At 44.5% G+C, this 16,274-nt stretch overlaps 1 protein-coding gene across 4 annotated transcripts in view; it reads left to right on the top strand.

Moving 5' to 3' along the window:
• Window positions 1-16,274, top strand: part of ralgapa2 (Ral GTPase activating protein catalytic subunit alpha 2) — a 522,648-nt gene that overhangs the window by 39,401 nt on the left and 466,973 nt on the right. For all 4 annotated transcript variants that reach the window (XM_048535653.2, XM_059648353.1, XM_059648352.1 and 1 more), the window contains exons 2-3: window positions 11,663-11,773; window positions 15,096-15,145. In XM_048535653.2, the coding sequence (XP_048391610.2) occupies window positions 11,663-11,773; window positions 15,096-15,145 (161 nt within the window). The remainder of the gene's footprint in view (window positions 1-11,662; window positions 11,774-15,095; window positions 15,146-16,274) is intronic.

Genomic DNA, 16,274 nt, shown 5'->3' on the forward strand with positions numbered 1-16,274 from the left:
CCTATACTCTCCTCTCCACCTATCTTCTCCTCTACCCATCTTTTGGTCCGCCTCCCACTCTCTCCCTATTTATTTCAGAACCCTCTCCCCATCCCCCTCTCTGATGAAGGGTCTAGGCCGGAAACGTCAGCTTTTGTGCTCCTGAGATGCTGCTTGGCTTGCTGTGTTCATCCAGCTACACACTTTGTTACCTTGCATCCATTTGCAGATTCCTTATAATAAAATGTGAGGCTGGATGAACACAGCAGGCCAAGCAGCATCTCAGGAGCACAAAAGCCGACGTTTCGGGCCTAGACCCTTCATCAGAGAGGGGGATGGGGAGAGGGAACTGGAATAAATAGGGAGAGAGGGGGAGGCGGACCGAAGATGGAGAGTAAAGAAGATAGGTGGAGAGAGTGTAGGTGGGGAGGTAGGGAGGGGATAGGTCAGTCCAGGGAAGACGGACAGGTCAAGGAGGTGGGATGAGGTTAGTAGGTAGCTGGGGGTGCGGCTTGGGGTGGGAGGAAGGGATGGGTGAGAGGAAGAACCGGTTAGGGAGGCAGGGACGAGCTGGGCTGGTTTTGGGATGCAGTGGGTGGGGGGGGGGAAGAGCTGGGCTGGTTGTGTGGTGCAGTGGGGGGAGGGGATGAACTGGGCTGGTTTAGGGATGCAGTAGGGGAAGGGGAGATTTTGAAACTGGTGAAGTCCACATTGATACCATTAGGCTGCAGGGTTCCCAGGCGGAATATGAGTTGCTGTTCCTGCAACCTTCGGGTGGCATCATTGTGGCAGTGCAGGAGGCCCATGATGGACATGTCATCTAGAGAATGGGAGGGGGAGTGGAAATGGTTTGCGACTAGGAGGTGCAGTTGTTTGTTGCGAACTGAGCGGAGCTGTTCTGCAAAGCGGTCCCCAAGCCTCCGCTTGGTTTCCCCAATGTAGAGGAAGCCGCACCGGGTACAGTGGATGCAGTATACCACATTGGCAGATGTGCAGGTGAACCTCTGCTTAATGTGGAATGTCATCTTGGGGCCTGGGATGGGGGTGAGGGAGGAGGTGTGGGGACAAGTGTAGCATTTCCTGCGGTTGCAGGGGAAGGTGCCGGGTGTGGTGGGGTTGGAGGGCAGTGTGGAGCGAACAAGGGAGTCACGGAGAGAGTGGTCTCTCCGGAAAGCAGACAGGGGAGGGGATGGAAAAATGTCTTGGGTGGTGGGGTCGGATTGTAAATGGCGGAAGTGTCGGAGGATGATGCGTTGTATCCGGAGGTTGGTGGGGTGGTGTGTGAGAACGAGGGGGATCCTCTTTGGGCGGTTGTGGCGGGGGCGGGGTGTGAGGGATGTGTTGCGGTAAATACGGGAGACGCGGTCAAGGGCGTTCTCGATCACTGTGGGGGGAAAGTTGCGGTCCTTAAAGAACTTGGACATCTGGGATGTGCAGGAGTGGAATGTCTTATCGTGGGAGCAGATGCGGCGGAGGCGGAGGAATTGGGAATAGGGGATGGAATTTTTGCAGGAGGGTGGGTGGGAGGAGGTGTATTCTAGGTAGCTGTGGGAGTCGGCGGGCTTGAAATGGACATCAGTTACAAGCTGGTTGCCTGAGATGGAGACTGAGAGGTCCAGGAAGGTGAGGGATGTGCTGGAGATGGCCCAGGTGAACTGAAGGTTGGGGTGGAAGGTGTTGGTGAAGTGGATGAACTGTTCGAGCTCCTCTGGGGAGCAAGAGGCGGCGCCGATACAGTCATCGATGCACCGGAGGAACAGGTGGGGTTTGGGGCCTGTGTGGGTGCGGAAGAGGGACTGTTCCACGTAACCTACAAAGAGGCAGGCATAGCTGGGGCCCATGCGGGTGCCCATGGCCACCCCCTTAGTCTGTAGGAAGTTTCAAAATCTCCCCTTCCCCTACTGCATCCCTAAACCAGCCCAGTTCGTCCCACTGCACCACCCAACCAGCCCAGCTCTCTCCTCTTTCTCCCCCCCCCCACTGCATCCCAAAACCAGTCCAACCTGTCTCTGCCTCCCTAACCGGTTCTTCCTCTCACCCATCCCTTCCTCCCACCCCAAGCCGCACCCCCAGCTACCTACTAACCTCATCCCACTTCCTTGACCTGTCCGTCTTCCCTGGACTGACCTATCCCCTCCCTACCTCCCCACCTACACTCTCTCCACCTATCATCTTTACTCTCCATCTTCGGTCCACCTCCCCCTCTCTCCCTATTTATTCCAGTTCCGTCTCCCCATCCCCCTCTCTGATGAAGGGTCTCGGCCCGAAACATCAGCTTTTGTGCTCCTGAGATGCTGCTTGGCCTGCTGTGTTCATCCAGCCTCACATTTTATTATCTTGGAATTCTCCAGCATCTGCAGTTCCAATTATCTCTGCAGGTTCCTTATGCCTCCTTTTCTCCTACCTATCTTTGTGTCATCAGCAAATTTGGCGAACACTTTCATTTCTAGCATCCAAGTAATTGATTTGATTTTGGTTGTAGAATGAGATCCAAGCATTGATTCCTGCAGTATAGCATTTGTTATATCTTGCCAATCAGTAATGACTCACTTATGCATACTTTGCTTCCTTTTAGTCAGCCTGTCATCCAACCATGCTGATATATTTCACCCTGCACCACAATCTCATACTTTGTGTAGTAACCTTTTGATGTAATAACTTGTCGAATGCCTTCTGGGAATCCAAGACTGCAAGTTCCCCTTTTATCTGAGTTATTTCCCCAAAGAAACTAATAAGATAATCAGACATGATTTCCCTTTCACAAAATCAAGGATATGTGAGGATGCAAGGCTGTGTGTGTGAATTTGGGTGGCAAAGTTTGTGAATGGTGAAATTGAATGAGAACAAGAGAGCAGAAAATATAGGGAGAAAAAGTGGTATGTTTGGATTAGGTATGTGTGAATTTACCAGGATGAAGAATAATCCAATTGGAGGCTAAAGGAGCAGCTCTTGGTACGAAATGTACTTTCAAGAATTAGAGAATGCTTTCTGATAGGAGGGGCCGGAAAGGTGGAACACGATAAAATGCAGGAAGAGTAGTATAAGTGCTTAAGGCAAAAAGTGGTGGCTTTTGTAGGTATGTGTAACTAAGCGAAAGGAAACAGATTCCTTCACCTGTCTCACTGCTCTCCTTCCTTTAGGGTGGCTGCTATCAAGCCAGAAATTTTTAAAAGTGCATGAACGATATATTTATAAATGATGGTCTTGTATTATTTGTAAGTGGAGATGATATGAATGATGAAGACAGTAATGGAGAAATTCAGATTTGACAACCTCTCTAGATGGGAACCAAGTTAGTGTTTCAACTTACACTGACTCTTTGGAACCGTTAAATTTGTTTTCCACTTCTCTGATGCTGCCAGATCTCCTGAGATTTTCCAGCACACTCTGTCTTTCAGATTACCAGCATCTGCGTACTTTTACTTTTGTTTTGTTGTGCATAGTAATACACAAGCGCTAATAATGCTGGGACATTTGTAGTTACATTATTCTTAACAAAACCATGTTTCAAATACTATAAAGACAGTTTTTTTTTGTAATTTTGATTTTGAAAAGAAATGGAGAAATAAACAAACATTGAAGGATTGCTGTGCTTTTTAAAAGCAAATAATCTAACTCATTGCAAGTCCCGTTTTACTTTTACTTTTCAGTTTTTTTTTCAAATTGCAAATTACAAATCAATTACTTGTTCAGTCAATATTATAACCCTGGTTAAAGCAGATGAGCTGAAGCCCAGGAGATATGTATGAGTGGAGTTTTGGTTTGTGGAAAGTAGCTGATCGATCTGTGGACCAGTTATTGATAACAAGTACGGTGTCTACTAACAACTGTGGCTACCGGATAGCTGATCAGCTTGGGGGCGTGAATAGTTCTGTCAAAGCAATCAGACAGTTGAAGGAGAAGGAGCTGTTTTAGCTCTGCAATAAAAAGCACTTCAAGCCTGAAAATTGCCAATTTTTATTGCCCTCCATAGTCACTGTAACTGGTTCTACTTATAGATTTTGCAAGGGTGAACCAGCCACACTGTACCTTCTGCAAGCATGCAAAAATATCTGGAGAAGGAACAATATGTTTTGACAAACTGAAAAGAACATTTCGGTGGCCCCTGTGAACACAGGACCATTTAACCACCTTCTTTCATGTCGACCTTTCACGTCGCTGAGAACACCCTTTGTTTTCTTTGTTGGTAGAGGTGGAGGTTTATAAAGGGATAAGCATTTTAACTAGTAGAGCTGTATGCCAGTTGTTCCCAAAATTGTTATCTGAAGCTGCAATCTATTTATTTAAAATAAATAGTAATCTTTGTTGGTCTGTACCAGACTCATAGGCTTCGTGAGTTTTACACGGACATATGCAAAGACTTGTAAATAAAATACTCCAGCTCTCCTTGCCAAAAGTTCCCATATTTGTACAAGTCCAACGAACTGAATTAGATATTGTTACACCTCACCGGGAGCACCATGTTGGAAATCAAGCCCCATTATTCCTGGAGTCATGACAGAAATTAAACATTTTCTAAAACCTGGCAAAATTCTTCGACTTACTAATCTTTTAGACCTTGAAACTAGAGTCTAAAAGATTAGTAAGTCGAAGAATTTTGCCAGGTTTTATAAAATGTTTAATTTCTGTCATGACTCCAGGAATAATGGGGCTTGATTTCCAACATGGTGCTCCCGGTGAGGTGTAACAATATCTAATTCAGTTCGTTGGACTTGTACAAATATGGGAGCTTTTGGCAGGGAGAGCTGGAGTATGTTATTTACAAGTCTTTGCATATGTCCGTGTAAAACTCGCGAAGCCTATGAAAGCTAAGAACTGCTTCACATCATTTAACAATACTGTATTGCTGGCTGTTCAAAACATTTTGAATCTTTAAATTTATCATTAAACTTGAACAGAGTGAAACCTTGGTAATAGTGCCATCTCGGATTCCTGTCACGCTAATGGGTGGCTTGGTGGTTATCCCTGCCGCCTGTCAGTGCCAGGGACCCAAGTTTGAGTCTGCCCTTCAGTGACTGTAATTTGCATAATTGCCCTGTGTCTGTATGGGTTTCTTACACAGCCCAGAGATGTGTAGGTTAAGTGGATTGACCATACTAAATTGCTCAGTCTCCAGAGATATGTCGGCTAGGCGAGTTAGCCCTGGGAATTGCAGTGTTACAGGGAGTAAGGTGAGGTGCGTCTGGGTGAGATACTCTTCAAAGTTGGTGTCGACTCGATGGGTCAAATGCTTCCGCACTGTAGGGATTCTGTGATTCTAATTGGTATATTTAGTTTCATTGCCAGTCTCCTTGTAGTTCCCCCACCCCCCAATGATCGTGAAATTGCAGTTGCGTCATTAATTTTATGAATCATTGCCTTCAGGGCAAATCAGACCCTCAAAACTTCGAGAAATTGCAGCAGCATTTTACCTTGCCCCTACCAGCGAACGATTTTGCCACATTTATCTGCACATAGCTGTACCTTCCATACCTTCTTTAAAAATTCTTCCTTCGTAGTGGTTCAGTGGTTAGTACTACAGCCTTACGGCACCAGGAACCATCAATTCTCAGTTTAACAATCTCTGCGTTTGCACCACAAAATATCCCTCTTCCCCTAATCTAAACATCCTACTGCTTGGATGAGTGAAATAAATTTACCCCATTTCTCATATGTACAGCCTTGCAAGCCACCCCATCTACTACCTCTGTCTACTGGATGATCTATCATGGCGTTTTTGCGTGTTTTTTCACAACTTGCCGCACCACCTTTTGGTGCAGGCCTAAAATTTTGATGCAATTTCCTCCTGTGTGTCTATCTTCAAATTGGAAGAGTTCTAGCCTAATTTCTGGGTACACATTAATGTAGAAAAAGGTTAATTTCTACTCTTGTCAATTTAATAACTACTTCAATCCACGCCCAATGGCTTTACTTTAGATGTATGTATAGTTTTAGTATTTAAGCCTCTTGTTGAAGTGTTTTTCTTTTGAAGATCCATATAAGATGATATATGCCATTCCCTTTCTCCTTAGCTGAATGTTTTAATTGACTCAGGTTTGTCAAACGTGCTACCCCTGTTGCAACTTTACGTTTTTAAATGCCTGTTTTACTCCATTATACGAACCTTTGTAGGTGTAGCTAGCCTTTCCATTATTCTTGACTTATTCCCATCCAGTTTTCTAACTTTGCATCTTTTGGACAATTCAAATGCACATATGAAAATGACAGTTAGCAAGAGAGCAGTGTTTTTTTTAGCCTGTACCATATGGTTTTGTATGTAAACAGAGCTCCCTTTGCTGGCAATCTCTTTGGTTATTGCAAGAGGCATAAAAAAAAGTACAAAATGTGGAGCTGGATGAACACAGCAGGCCAAGCTCCTAAAATGTTGCTTGGCCTTCTGTGTTCATCCAGCTCCACACTTTGTTATCTCTGATTCTCCAGCATCTGCAGTTCCCATTATCTCTGATTTTAAAAAAAGAGTAGGCCAATTTAGGAAAAGCAACTTTGGGAAATTCCTTTCTTCTAGTTTTTTGACACATTCCAGGACACCGTTTGAGCCTGGGGGTAACTACATATCCATCCTCTGTCCATACGCAGCTACGTGGAAGTTTTGGTGTTGGACTGCAGTAGACAAGGTCAGAAATCTCACAACATTTGGTTACAGACCAACAGCTTATTTGAAAACAAGCTTTCAGAGCCTTGCTCCTCCTCCAGGTGTTAGCAAGAAAGATGGCATCAGACACAGAATTTAAGTAAAAGATCAAAGCTTCACACAACTGATGAGGATGTATTAAACAAACCTAAGATGCTGTTCAATCTTTAATCAGTTAGAAGGTTTTAATCTATTTTAATATGTATATGTAAATCCATATAATGATGTCAACAAGTTTCAGCCCGCCATCAGACTTACTATAGACTACTCTTCAGAATCTGTCTCATTCTTGGACAGAGGCATCTCAATCAGGGACAGACACGTCCATACCTAACTCTACTGTGTGCCTACGGATAACTTCACAATGCTGCACTTCTCCAGCTTCCACCAGAAACGTATTAACAGCCATCCCCTATGGACAAACTCCACACATAGACAAGATCTATTCAGATTAGGAGGAACACAATGGACACGTGAAGATGTTGAAGTACGTCCTTGTTGGAATGAGATTTGATGCTCAACTCATCGATCACCAGCTCTAACGTGCCATAGCGAGGAACCGTAATGACCTCCTCAGAAGACAGACACCGGATACAACTGATCAGGTATCCTTTGTCGTCCACTACTGCTCAGGAGGGGAGAAACTACACCATGTTCTTTGGGGCCTTCAACACATTATTGTCGATAATGAGTACCTTGCCAAGATCATCCCCGTGCTTCTGCTTTTTGCCTTCAGACAACCACCAAACCTTAGACCATTGTTTGTAGCAAACTAATTCAGGACAACATTGACCACAACTTTCTACAACCCTGTTATGGCAACCTCTCCTAGATATGTCAGAGCTTCAACATGGATGCTACCACACGTGCAGTCACCACCCAACATGTGCATGGTAGATACTCATGATTTGGCCAACGTTGTGTCTCATACGCTGCTGGCAAGGATGCCCTAGGGCATGGTATAGTGGTGATACGCTATGACAACAGATGAAAGGACACCATGCAACAATCACCAGACAGGGGTGTTTGTTCCCAGTGGGCGATCATTTGGCCTCAGATCTTTGGGGAAACTCCCTCCAAGGTAACAATTTAGAAGAAAGAGCAAAGAAAATTACAACACAGGAACAAGCCCGTTGGCCCTCCAAGCATGTGCCGATCCAGATCCTCTATCTAAACCCGTTGCCTATTTTCCAAGGATCTGTATCCCTCTCCTCCCTGCCAATTCATGTATCTGTGTAGATACATCTTAAATGATGCTATCGTGGCCACCTCTGCTGGCATCCTCATCCATCCTTGCGCTCCCCCCCCCCACCCCCGTCTGTTTGTCTGTCTGTGTGTGTCTCGCGTGCCGTGCTCCCCCTCGCGCGCCATGCTCCCCCTCGCCAAATGGAAACACCAACAGATTCTTAACAAGGTCTCATGCCTAACGTGCATTGTCTGACCTAAAATGTCACATCATCTTTGCACTGATTAAATCTTTAGATCACTCAGGGTGGTGACTTGAAAGAAATTGAGGGGGTACACACATATATATTAATCAGTCAAAACCTTTTAACTGATTAAAGAGTTAACAGCATCCTAGGTTTGTTTAATACATCCTCATTAGTTGTGTGGCCCTCTGATCTTTTACTTATTATTTCTGTGTTTGATGCCACCTCTCTCACTTACACTTGAAGAAGTAGCGAGGCTGTGACAGCTTGTGTTTTCAAATAAACCTGTTGGACTGTAACCTAGTGTCATGTGATTCCTCACCTTGTACGCAGTAGTCTTGGCAGCTTTTATGAACTTACCCATCTCTGTCGTGGTGTTGCTGCACCTCATACCTGGCATCATCTGCTTAAATCACTTTTGCCACTGTCTCCCTTGACTATTCTAAACTTCTAACTGAAATTGCTGAATCACATGTAACCCTTACATTATTTTTGAAGCAAATGATATCTCCCTAAAATGCACAACTATGTGAAGATAACGGCTCTTGCTAAAATTAGGTGCCAAGGAGTAGTCCATATTTGAACCCTCTTAGGGACCAGAACTGATCACAATATTCATTTGAAGGTCTTCTGTGAAGTTACCGCTTTTTTAGTTTTGCGTTTGTTCATTCTTATAGTATAACCAACGCTCCAGATGCTTTTGCAATAACCTTGTGGAACTGGTCTTGGATGCTCTGCTGTTAATGCATTGTCTCCTGTGTTGGAGACTTGATCATGCAGCCCTGCGTAATCTACCTGTGCTTGGTGTTTCTACTTAGGTACCAAATAATATATCTTCTATATTAAATTTCATGTGCCAGATGTAAGCCCTTTGTTTCCCCCATCACATTCTGATCTGGCTGTAATAACAAGGTGTAGAGCTGGATGAACACAGCAGGCTGAGCAGGAAGGCTGCTGTTTCAGGCTTAGCCCCTTCAGAAATGGGGGAGGTGAAGAGGGTTCTGAAATAAATAGGGAGAGAGGGGGAGGCAGAAAGAAGATGGATAGAGGAGAAGATAGGTGGAGAGGAGGCAGACCGGTGAATGAAGAGAGGATGGAGCCAGTAGAGGTGAGTGTAGGTAGGGAGGAGGAAGGTCAGTCTAGGGAGGATGGACAGGTCAATGGTGCGGGATGAGGTTAGTAGGTAGGGGGTGGGAGGAGGGGATAGGTGGGAGGAAGGACAGGTTAGGGAGGCAGGGACGAGCTGGGCTGGTTTTGGGATGTTGTAGGGGGAGGGGAGATTTTGAAGCTTGTGAAACTCCCACACCACCACCTACCACTTCCTTGATCATGACCCCACCCCTCACCATGAAACCATCATCTCCCAAACCACCCACAACCTCATCACCTCAGGTGACCTTCCACCCACCACCTCCAACCTCATCGTTCCCTAACCTCGCACCACCCACTTCTATCTCCTTCCCAAAATCCACAAACCTGACTATCCTGGTTGACCCATTGTCTCTGTCTGTTGCTGCCCCACCGAACTTATCTCCACCTATCTCGACTCCCATTTTCTCCCTCTTGGTCCAGGAACTCCCTACTTATGTCTGTGACACTACCCATGCTGTCCACCTCCTCCAGAACTTCCAATTCCCTGGTCACCAACACCTTATCTTTGCCATGGACGTCCAGTCTCTGTCCACCTGCATTCCCCATATAGATTGCCTCAAGGCCCTCCGCTTCTTCCTGTCCCGCAGGCCCGACCAGCGCCCCCTTCAATGACACCCTCATCCGCTGAGCTGAACTCGTCCTCACCCTCAACAACTTCTCTTTCAATTTCTCCCACTTCCTCCAGCCGAAGTGGGTGGCCATGGCTACCTGTGTGGACCCAAGCTATGCCTGTGTCTTCGTAGGTTACGTGGAACAATCCCTCTTCTGTACCTACGCTGGCCCTAAACCCCCCACCTCTTCCTCCGCTACGTTGATCACTGTATCGGTGCTGCCTCATGCTCCCATGAAGAGCTCGAACAGTTCATCCACTTCACCAGCACCTTCCACCCCAACCTTAAGTTCACCTGGACCATCTCCAATACCGCGGTCTCCTTCCTGGACCCCGCTGTTTCCATCTCTGGCAATCAGCTGGAAACTGATTATCCATTTCAAGCCCACTGACTCCCAAAGATACCTAGAATACACTTCCTCCCACCCACCCACCTGCAAAAGTGCCATCCCCATTCCCGTTTCTTTAGCCTGCGCTGCGTCTGCTCCCAGGATGAGGTACTCCACTCCTTACATTGCCAATGTCCTCATTTTTCAAGGACCGCAACTCTTCTCTTCTCCCCCTCCCCACTCCAGTGGTCAAGAACAGCCTTGAGCGTGTCTCCCACATGTCCTGCAACTCATCCCTCACACCCCCTCCCCGCAATAACAACCAAAACCGATTCCTCCTCGTCCTCATGTACTGCCCCACCAACCTCCAGATCCAACACATCATCCTCCAACACTTCCGCCATCTGCAATCCAACCCCACTACCAAAGACATTTTCCCTCCCTACTGTTATCTGCTTTCCGGAGGGACCATTCTCTCCAGGACTTCCTCGTCGGCTCCACACTCCCCTCCAGCCCCACCACACCGGGCATTTTTCCCTGCAACCACAGGAAGTGCTACACCTGCCCCTATACCTCCCCCCTCACTCCCATCCCAGGCCCCAAGAAGACTTTGCACAGCAAGCATATGTTCACCTGCACATCTGCTCAAGTGGTAAACTGCATCTGCTGTTCCCATTGTGGCCTCCTGTACATCAGGGAAATGAAGCAGAGGCTTGGGGACCTACGCTTGGTTCGCCCTAAACAACTGTACCTCCCAGTCGTGAGCCATTTCAACTCCCCCCTCCCATTCCTAAGACGACATGTCCATCCTGGGCCTCTTGCCGTGCCACAACGATGCTACCCAAATGTTGCAGGAATAGCAACTCGTATTCCGTTCGGGAACCCTGCAGCCCACTGGTATCGATGTGGACTTCACAAGCTTCAAAATCTCCCTTCCTGGTACTGCATCCCAGAACCATCCCAACTCGTCCCCACCTCCCTAACTTATCCTTCCTCCCACCTATCTCCATCTGTCACCCCAAGCCCCACCCCCATCTCCTACCTACTAACCTCGTCCCGGTCCCTGGACTGACCTATCTCCCTAACCTGTCCTTCCTCCCACCTATCCCCTCTTCCCACCCCCTACCTACTAACCTCATGCTGCCCCATTGACCTGTCCCTCCTCCCTACCTCCCCACCTAAACTCCCCTCTACTGGCTCCATCCCCGCCTCTTTGACCTCTCTGTCTTCTCTCCACCTATCTTCTCCTTTATCCATCCTCTTTCCGCCTCCCCTTCTCTCCGTATTTATTTCAGAACCCCCTTCCCCTCCCCCATTTCTGAAGAAAGATCCAGGCCCGAAACATCAGCCTTCCTGCTGCTCCGATGCTGCTTGACCTGCTGTGTTCATCCGGCTCTACAGCTTGTCCTCTCAGATTCTCGAGCATTTACAGTTCTGGCTATCTGATCTGGCTGTGATCTGTTTTTCTCACCTAAACTTTTAATGCCATCTTTTGCTTCAATGTGACAGTATGTATTGTTTTATATTACAGATACTTTAGAAAGAAGTGAACTGAAGCAGTTCTTTGAAACCAACTACTCTCAGATTTATTTTATATTCTTTGAAAATCTGTTCACACTGGAAAGTAGTTTAAAACAAAAAGGTAAGAATGATTTTATGAAAATTTAGTTCCCTGTTTTGTGTTTGGGTAAAAGTTCTTGCATTCAGCCATACACTTTTTTTTCCCCTTTGGATGTTGAATCATTTATATTTAAAGTATGAACAAAACCAAGTATATTGTTTGAACTGTATTTATACTCATCACTTGCAGTGATTTGAATATTTCTGGTTTACGTTCTAAGGCTTTCTGTTTTGGCAGGCATGCTGTGTGGCTTCAATGCTGTATGCACTCTTTAAGGTCATGTATGGCATGATGATAAATACTGTTTGGAACTTGCTGGGAAAAGAACAGAATGTTAATAATGCATGGTATTATTAATGTGCCAGTTGGCCAGTAAGTTTGAGGTATGTTGTGAATCTCCAAAACATGCTGGTTGATTTACACCATTCCATCTTTTGCTTTGCACACATGGGCATCTTATTCTTTGCTTCCTTGTTATTTTTAGGAACGTATTGGAATTCCATAATAATTACCCATTTGACTCACCACAAAATATATTATAACAGGAGTTGAGAGTATAATTAGATTTTTCATGATTTGGCAATTGTTAATGTGCAAATCGACCTATTGACCCAGAAATGGGATAACTTTTAAATTGTTACAGCGATAGTGGGTACTGCCAATGCTGGAGAATCTGAGATAACACGGTGTGAAGCTGGATGAACACAGCACGCCAAGCAGCACCACAGGAGCAGATCTCAACCTGAAACGTCAAACTTTCCTGCTCCTCTGCTGCTTGGCCTGCTGTGTTCATCCAGCTTCACACTGTGTTAACTCAGATTCTCCAGCATTGGCAGTTCCTACTATCTCTGAAACAATTTTAACCCTACTGTGAAACCTCTTCTAAGGATGCCTATGTTAAAGAAGTTACCCTCCTCCCTCTGAAAAACCTCAGTTCATCCCTCTCCCACTGCAACCCTCTTGTGCTTTCCTCTTTGACCTTCTGTCTCCTCTCACCCGATCTTCTCCTTTATCCATCTTCTATCTGCCTCCCCCGTCTCCCTATTTATTTCAGAATTCCCTTCCCCTCGCCCATATCTGAAGAAGGGTCCTGACCCGAAATGTCAAGCTTTCCTGCTCCTCCGATGCTGCTTGGCCCGCTGTGTTTGTCCAGCTTCAGACCATGTTATCTCAGATTCTCCAGCATCGGCAGGTCCTACTATCTCCAAAACTATTCACTCTGCTTTCTGTGGAGCAGATACCTTGGCAGCAGGTTTATAACATTAAGAGAACCAGGACAGAACAAATTTTTCTCAAAGTTATAGATTTTTACAATATACTGTTATCAGCTTGCATATTCAGTAATTAGAGTAAAACTTTTCACGTCAAAAGGTGTAGGAAAAATCTCACTAACGATCAACACTTTAAGATATTTCGATTCAATAGAATCTTGGCCAATGTTTCATGGCTAACTTTTTTCCCCCTTTTTACTGTCATTGCTCCATTGAAACCAATAAGCAGTGACACACCAATTATACCACTGAGTAACCAGTTTTAGAAAGCTGGGATATGGTAGCATCAATGAAGAGATGATGTTATTTGTTCTACCATGCTATTTTTTTTCCAGTGAAATGCTCAGGGGATAAAGATATGATATTCTGAATTTTCATTTAGATGCCTAGGATGTTTCTAAGCCATTGAACATTCTTATTGCATTGATCTAATATGTGTTTACTTCCTGCTTACATGGAAAATATTCTGGTTCTTGATCAGATATATTGATGAAGCTTAACTAATGAAAAACGATGGAAATTATAGAGCTCAAGCTAAAAGATAGAAATTATATATATTTGTTTTTATATATTTTGAATGGATGACTGGCAGAATTGCTTACTATAGCCCAAGGTAATACATTACTTCCTTTGTTTTGAAATAACAGTACTGCTATGTTATTGAGCATGTGGAACTGCAAAGATTGGCTAGTTGCTAATAGACTGAACCGAAGGGAAAGGAAAGCAATTTGAAAATCTGTGCGTATAATGTCTTATAAAGGCATAATTTTGCCTCGCTGCTTGCATGACAAAGTTTCAGGAGAATTCATGACAATTTCTTTTGGGGAGTTTATCAGACCTGAAAACTTCCAGCAGTGACCTACTGCCACCGTACAAATGGATGTTGGTTAGCCAGTGCAAGAAAGGAATTATTCCGTTCTGAGGAAGGGTCACTGGAATCAAAATGTTAAGTTTGATTTCTCTCCACAGATGCTGCCAGATCTGCTGAGATTTTCTGGCAATGTCTCTCTTTTTGTTTCTGATTTAAAGCATCAACAGTTTTGATTTTTAAAGGAATAATTATGTTGTCAATGATGTGTAATCAGTCTCTGTAATTGAGTATATGGATCAAAACTCTGCATTGCTACCACATCTAGTTATGATTTGTGGTGCATAATCAAATAGCTAATTATATGGGTAGAAATGGCACTGAGTACTAGATAAAGCTCAGTCTATGGGCCTTGCCAACATCCTATGTTTAGTGCTCCAGAACAAACTGCATCTCTGGCCAAGTTGTTCCTGTATATAAACACCTGACAGTATTGCCCAGTACAGTTCACAAAAAGCAGGACTTCAGTCCTGCCAAATACCACTTCATCAGTATGTTACAATTCCAACCAAAAGCAAGTAACGCTATCAAGTGACATTTAATCATAAAAAGCCTTTTTATTGATATTGAGGGGGTTCACTCGGGTCATCCAGTTGTGAACTTCATTGACTAAATATGGACAATGGTGGTGAATTTGGCATCGAGACACTACTTGAGTTTCAGCAAAGCCCAATAATGAAAATGGAAGTGGGGCTGGGGGTTGGGTGGGGGAGCCTCTTCAGAGACAGGGTTTATACCTAGCACACACTAATTAATTACAGGAAAACCTGGATGTTGCAGAGACTGTGGAGCCCTTGTGCTTTTGTATGCAATGAATATATTAATTCCAAGTTTTGAATAACTCATTAATGATTCACATTCCATTGAGTGTCAAATGACATAATTACAGGTTTATCCCTTTGTAAACTTACCATTAACCTCCTTTATGTTTATCCTATTAAATTGCTTCATCTGTCTTACTATTTTGAAATTATTAATACCTAGTAATTACTAAGTGTTTGTGCAAAATAGATTTTTTTTAGATTTTAGTTTCCCTACAGTGTGGAAATCTTTTGGCTTTCATTTTCAAGAGCCATTTGAATTACTTTACGGTGCTTTCTTGTCATATATGACATGTTATTTTCCCCAAGTTCATATGACTCATGCAAATTGTGTTTGAAAATACAGAAGTTGCTCATTTTTCTTTCTTTTGGTGTGGATTTAGGGAATAAATCACAGAGGGAGGAGCTGGACTCCATTCTCTTTGTATTTGAGGTAAGTCATTATCGGCAATAAACTAGAGATTCAAGTGTCTTTTATTGTCATTGATCAATTTATGTCTTATGTAATTGCTCGTTCTTCTCCCTGTTGTCTAAGCATGTAACTAGCAAGTATTTACAGAAGATCAGTTGTAATGTGGTGTGCAGCTTTGGGAATTACATTATTGGAAGGATATAAGGAACATTTACAAGAATTTTTTGAGCAGCTTGTGGTGAACCCACTAGGAAACTGGAAATTCTGGATTTAGTGATGTATAATGAGACAGACTTGATAAGTGAGCTGAAGGTGGAAAGACCCCCCTCAGTGGCAGTGACCACAATATAATAGAATTTACTCTGCAATTTGAGAGGTAGAAGCTGGAATCATCAGATGCAATGACATTACAGTTGAATAAAAGTAACGACTGAAGCATGAGGGAAGAGCTGGCCAGAATATACTGGGAGAGGAGCCGAGCAGGAAGGTCTGTGGAACAACAATGGCAAGAGTTTGAGAGTAATTTGGGAGACACAGCTAAAATTTATCCCTCAGAACAAGAAGGATACTAAAGGGAGGATGAGGCTACCATGGCTGACCAGGGAAGTCACAGACAGCATTAAATCAAAAGAGAAAGCATATGTGCGGTGAAGGGCTGCGCTAAGGCAGGGGATTGGAAAGCCTCCAAAGACCAATAGAGGTCAACTTAAAAAAGGAATAAGGAGAGAGAAGATTAAATATGAAGGTAAGCTAGCCAGTAACATAAAAAAAGATTGTGAGCGTTTGTTTAGATATGTATAAAGGATAAAAGAGAGGCAAAAGTGGACACTGGGCCATTGGAAAATGACACTGGAGAAGTAGTAATTGGGAACAAAGGTGGAGAAACTGAATGAGTACTTTGCATCAGTCTTCATGGTGGAAGACATGAATTTTTGGGAGGTCACTCAAGAGTTGGGAGGCAGAGGTGATTATGGTAGCCATTACCAAGGAAAAGGCACTAGAAAAACTGAAAGGTCAGAAGGTGGATAAATCACCTGGACTAGATGGACCAATCCCCAGAGACTGTGGAGATCAGAGACAGTGGAGGCAATAGTGGTGATCTCTCAGGAATCACTGGAGCCAGGGAACGTGTCAGAGGACTGGGAAGTGG

Source organism: Stegostoma tigrinum, chromosome 9, assembly GCF_030684315.1.
Source record: "Stegostoma tigrinum isolate sSteTig4 chromosome 9, sSteTig4.hap1, whole genome shotgun sequence".
Lineage (NCBI taxonomy): Eukaryota > Metazoa > Chordata > Chondrichthyes > Orectolobiformes > Stegostomatidae > Stegostoma > Stegostoma tigrinum.